This window comes from Arachis duranensis, chromosome 9 (genome assembly GCF_000817695.3).
Source record: "Arachis duranensis cultivar V14167 chromosome 9, aradu.V14167.gnm2.J7QH, whole genome shotgun sequence".
Taxonomy (NCBI): Eukaryota; Viridiplantae; Streptophyta; class Magnoliopsida; order Fabales; family Fabaceae; genus Arachis; species Arachis duranensis.
The window spans coordinates 115,020,033-115,025,093 of NC_029780.3; the positions used below are offsets into that span (position 1 = coordinate 115,020,033).

The following is a 5,061-nucleotide window of genomic DNA, read 5'->3' on the forward strand; positions in this document are numbered from 1 at the left end:
ACAGATACATAAAAATAAAGAAAAGAACACCACTGTTCATTGTTCCTTTTTGAGCAGCCATGGATGTTCTTCTCATCTTATGCCTCTCCCTTCCAATGTTGTATTCAATCTATGTCCTCTCCAAGTTACTCATTATCAATCGAAGAGGGAAATCATGTTACATGCTGGCCTATGAATGCTTCATGCCACCAGAGGACACAAAACTCGACACAGATTCCTGCACAAGAATCGTGATGCGCAACAGAAACCTTGGCTTAGAGGAGTACCGATTCCTCCTCAAAACCATCGTCAACTCCGGCATCGGCGAGAACACTTACTGCCCACGAATCGTTCTCGACGGCAGAGAAGAATGCCCCACTCTCAAAGACATTCACGACGAGATCGACGAGATCATGTTCCAAACCCTCGATAACCTCTTCAAAAACACCGGAATCTCTCCCTCCGACGTCGACGTTCTCGTCGTCAACGTCTCCTTGTTCTCCCCCTCGCCTTCCCTCACCTCCAGAATCGTCAACCGCTACAAGATGCGAGAGAATGTTAAGAGCTTCAATCTCTCTGGAATGGGGTGCAGTGCGAGCGTGGTTGCGATTGATTTAGTGCAACAGATCTTTAAGTCTTACACCAACTCCATCTCAATGCTCTTCACTAACAAACCAAGCATGAAGAACCGCGCAATCCTCAAACTCAAGCACATGCAGAGAACACAGTACGGTGCAGACGACGAAGCTTACAGTTGCTGCATACAGGTAGAAGACGAGCAAGGCCACTCCGGTTTCCGGTTAACCAAGAGTCTGGTCAAGTCAGCAGCTCAGGCGTTGACCGTTAACCTCCAAGAAATGGCGCCAAAGATTCTCCCTCTCTGGGAACGAGTCAGATTCTTCCTGGTTTGTGTTCGTAAAAGCATCAAGAAAGGCGAAACCTTGAGAGTCTTCGAGATTCTTCTCGGAAACAAGAATAAGACGAAGAAGGGAAGCTTGATGAACAACGTTCTTGGCGGTGGAGGGTTGAATTTCAAGGCGGGGATAGAGCATTTTTGCGTGCACCCCGGAGGGAGAGCGGTTATCGACGGCGTTGGGAAAGGAATGAGGCTGAATGAGTATGACCTTGAGCCGGCGAGGATGGCGCTGCACCGGTGGGGGAACACGTCGGCCGGTGGATTGTGGTACGTTCTTGGGTACATGGAAGCGAAGAAGAGGTTGAAGAAGGGAGATAGAATATTGATGATAAGTCTTGGTGCTGGTTTCAAGTGTAATAACTGCGTTTGGGAAGTTATGAAAGATTTATCGGATCAGAATGTGTGGAAGGACTCCATTGATTCTTATCCTCCTGCTTCTCTCGCCAACCCTTTCAAGGACAAGTACAATTGGATCAACGATGAGGATCTTAGCTTTGTTAGGTTCGATTATACCAAGTTTTCTTTGGGATAAACACCATTAATTAATGTCGCTTAATTATTGATTATTCAAATAAGTTTCTGTTCATGTAAAAATATAAATTCGTGTAAAGACGATCATTAAGAATTTAAAGATGGCACATGTTAATCCATCTAATGATTCTTTACTATTATTTTTACGTGAAAAAATATTTTGATGTGAGTAGTTTTTTTTTTTACTAAACATACAGTTTTATTATTATTATATATATATATGTAATTGTTGGTCATCAAATTAAAGGGAAAGCAAGTAGAATGATATATATTATTTTTGTGTACATCTCTTATTTTATATATTTTAATTTCTCACATTAAAAATCATTGGTAAGAAATAAAAGACGATACAAGCATGATGAGGCGCACGCAGTATATATATTACTGCCTTTACGGCTTTACCAAAGAATGGTAAAAGCATTAATGGGTTACGTACGTACTTTGCTACTACCCACAGGAAAAAAGATCAATAGAAACTCTCAATAAATTTTCATTCACATTTACATTATTTTCGTGGTGGCCCTATGAATTGACGAAGAAATATACAATACAAAAAGAAGCTAAGTCAAGAAAGGTAATTAAGGCTGCATGTCCCTATTGGCACATTTATTGGAGCTTTCTTTTTTGTTATTCGTTTTTATTATTACTATTATTATGTGCCTATGGCTATTCGAAGATCTTATGGAATAGATTCGGCATCAGAATGTGACCAATATAATTACGCATCATATGTATATATAGTCGAATTAATTGGTTTAGAACTACTTCAACTGTGCATTATCACAAACATGTGTCACCACTTAATTAAAAAAAGAGGGTGGCCCGGGAAAGATATAAAATAGCATCTAATAGCTTCTACTTCTATGTATTTGTTAGCCCAATCAATTAATATGAATGAAGATAGATTATTATTGGTGATTCACTGGGTTATGCATGGCTATGAATGGCACTATAATTATCTCATGTAGAATCTGTGGGCCCACGTACGATCGCTACTTGCTACCACTATCACCCATTTTAATTTAATGCCCTTAAAACATATATATTTCTATTAAAAGGATAAATGGCTAATATATTTCATTATTATAGTTGGAGTGAATTAAAACCCCAACTAACTACATATTTTAGAGGCGAAATAAATTAATCTATTGTACTATGTCCATGTACGTACACCGCTTGATTGATGTCCTGTATAGGCATTTGCCTAAATATATATATTTATAAAATGTCAATGTATACTATATATAGTTTTGTTTTTAAATTTGTTTTAGACGAAATATCAAGGACTATATACAGAAATGTACCCAACATAAAGAAAGAAAAAAAAAAACTTCCCAAAGAGAGACTCACAGGTTAGGTTCATGATCACAAGTTTGAAAACACAACAAAGTGGGGCATGCACGTTGTGTAATGTGCAATTGGGCTGCGTTTGTTTGCTTAGACATGTATCCTGATACATAGACACGGTGATACACGTCCACTGTTTGTTTGCTGAGACACAATTTTTGAATAGACACGAATGGACACGGTGGTACATAGATACACACGGAATACATGTTTGCTGAGACACAACTTATGAGACACAACTTTTTTCACTTCTATCCCTAGTTAATTTTAAAAATTTCAGCCTTATCCCTACCTCAACCCTATCCTAACCCCTTTCTCTACTCCCTCTCCTTTCTCCGTCAGTCTTCTAGCTCTCTTATATTCTTCTCCTCTGCCATAGATCCCGTCGCCGCCGCCGCCGCCATGCCTCCACCCTCCGATGGTCCTTTATCTCCATCGCCGCACTCTTCTTTCTTGCATTCTTAAATTTGTGTCTCTTCCGCGCTTTTCTGTCGTTGCCTTTCTCAGATCTGTGCCGCCTTTACATCACTGTCGCCACTTGTATAGATCTGTCGTCTTTGCTGTCCATTTCTCGCGACAGCGTCACAGCACCGTCCAACCCACAGCGAGTCGTAGCATCGTTCAACCGTTTCGACACAGCAAATCTGTGTCGCCATCCAATGCTCGTGACCCAGAAAATTGTAGCACATTTCTCTGCTCCTTTTCTCACCCTCTCCCTCATCTCTTTCATTCTCCTGTGTTTTTTTTTTATTTTGGTTATGGTTACTGTGATTATTGCCTTTGTCTTTCCTGTCTTTTTTCTTTTTATTTTTTTGAGATAAATAGTGATTATTAAAAAATTTATCAGTGAACTTTTGATAATTAGATGATGATGAAGATGATAAATTTGGTAATGATAGTGATGGTGGTAGTAAATGGTGATGATGACTGTGGATAGTAGTAGTAGATGGTGATGGTGGCTATGAATGGTGGTAGTTGTGGATACATTGGCGTTATTAGTGAGGATAAATTTGTCATTTTGATAAATTTGTGTATACCAGTGTACTTATGTATAATGTTGCCAAACAAGATAAAAATTTTGTGTATATTTATGTCTATGTGCTGTTGTGTCTTTGTGTTTGTGTCCATTGCTGATTAAGACAGCAAACAAACAGAGCCTTGAGGACTTAAAATATAATTTGCATGGACCAATAATATGTATGTCTAGGCAGTCTAGCAACCATCAAGGAATAAGGATGATCGTTGAAGGTACAATTTCTAAGAATATATATATAGAGTTTAATTTTGACGTATTAGCAGTGTAAAATATTTGAATTTAGATCTGAAAAGTATGATCTTTCATAATTTATTTTATAGGTGAGATAAAAAATAAATACAAAAAAAAACTGTTTAACGGTAGAAGATTATACTTTATTTTCTATAATAAAATTCAAACTTTAAAAAATTAAAATCTAAAATATTTTATTCAGTTATACAATCATCATTATTTTTTTGGATAATCATTTATATTTACATAATTAATATAATTAAAAGATAATTATTTTTTTTATGTAGTATTATGTAATTAAATATACATATAAAACGATTTTATATTAACATATCATCAAAATTAAATTTCTATATATAAACGATCACATTGTGTTCGTTTTTATTGTTCGGAAGTAGGAATTACTCTGAATTTTTTAAATAAAATAAAATAATTATTTATTATTTTTTAATATTTAAATTTTTTCTTTTTAGTAGTCAACTGTCAAGTTTTTTTAGTTAAAGTCAACTGTCAAGTTTAATTACCGGAAAAACAGAATGAGTTAACTAATTTTAACTCTTCACTATCTCTATTTTTTTAAATTTTAAAATTAGAAATTAAAAAAAGCTTACTAAGTCAGTTTATGCTATAATTATTTTTTTGTCAGATAAATTAAACAACTCTTACACTTATCCACACTTATAGTAGCGACAAAATTAAACAACTCTTAATCCTATATATCACGACATACTGACACACTTATCCACACTTATAGTAGTAGCTAGGAAATTTTTTCAATCGATTACAACATGTGAGACCGAGACTTTTGAGTGACAAAGAGACATTATGTTATTGTTAATTTTCTAAAATTTTTCATATTCAAATATTGGGCCGGACCGAGGCCCACGTGCAGTAATAGCCTTAGCTTTAGACAGAGCGACACTCTGACCCAAAAAAAAAGAACATAGCGACAAAGAGAAAAAAAAGTTAAAAATAATAAATAAATAAAGGAAAGAAAAGAAGAGGGGAAAACCGGAAAATG

The 5,061-nt window shown here is 35.9% G+C and overlaps 1 protein-coding gene across 1 annotated transcript; it reads left to right on the top strand.

Moving 5' to 3' along the window:
• Nucleotides 1–1,634, top strand: LOC107467719 (3-ketoacyl-CoA synthase 19). Its single transcript, XM_016086888.3, has one exon. It carries the CDS (start codon nucleotides 60–62, stop codon nucleotides 1,425–1,427), a length of 1,368 nt encoding a protein of 455 aa, XP_015942374.1. The 5' UTR covers nucleotides 1–59; the 3' UTR covers nucleotides 1,428–1,634.
• The last annotated feature ends 3,427 nt before the right edge of the window (nucleotides 1,635–5,061 follow it).

Bases quoted from the DNA above. Each gene is read 5' to 3' on its own strand.
- LOC107467719 (XM_016086888.3), top strand. From the start codon at position 60: ATGGATGTTCTTCTCATCTTATGCCTCTCCCTTCCAATGTTGTATTCA.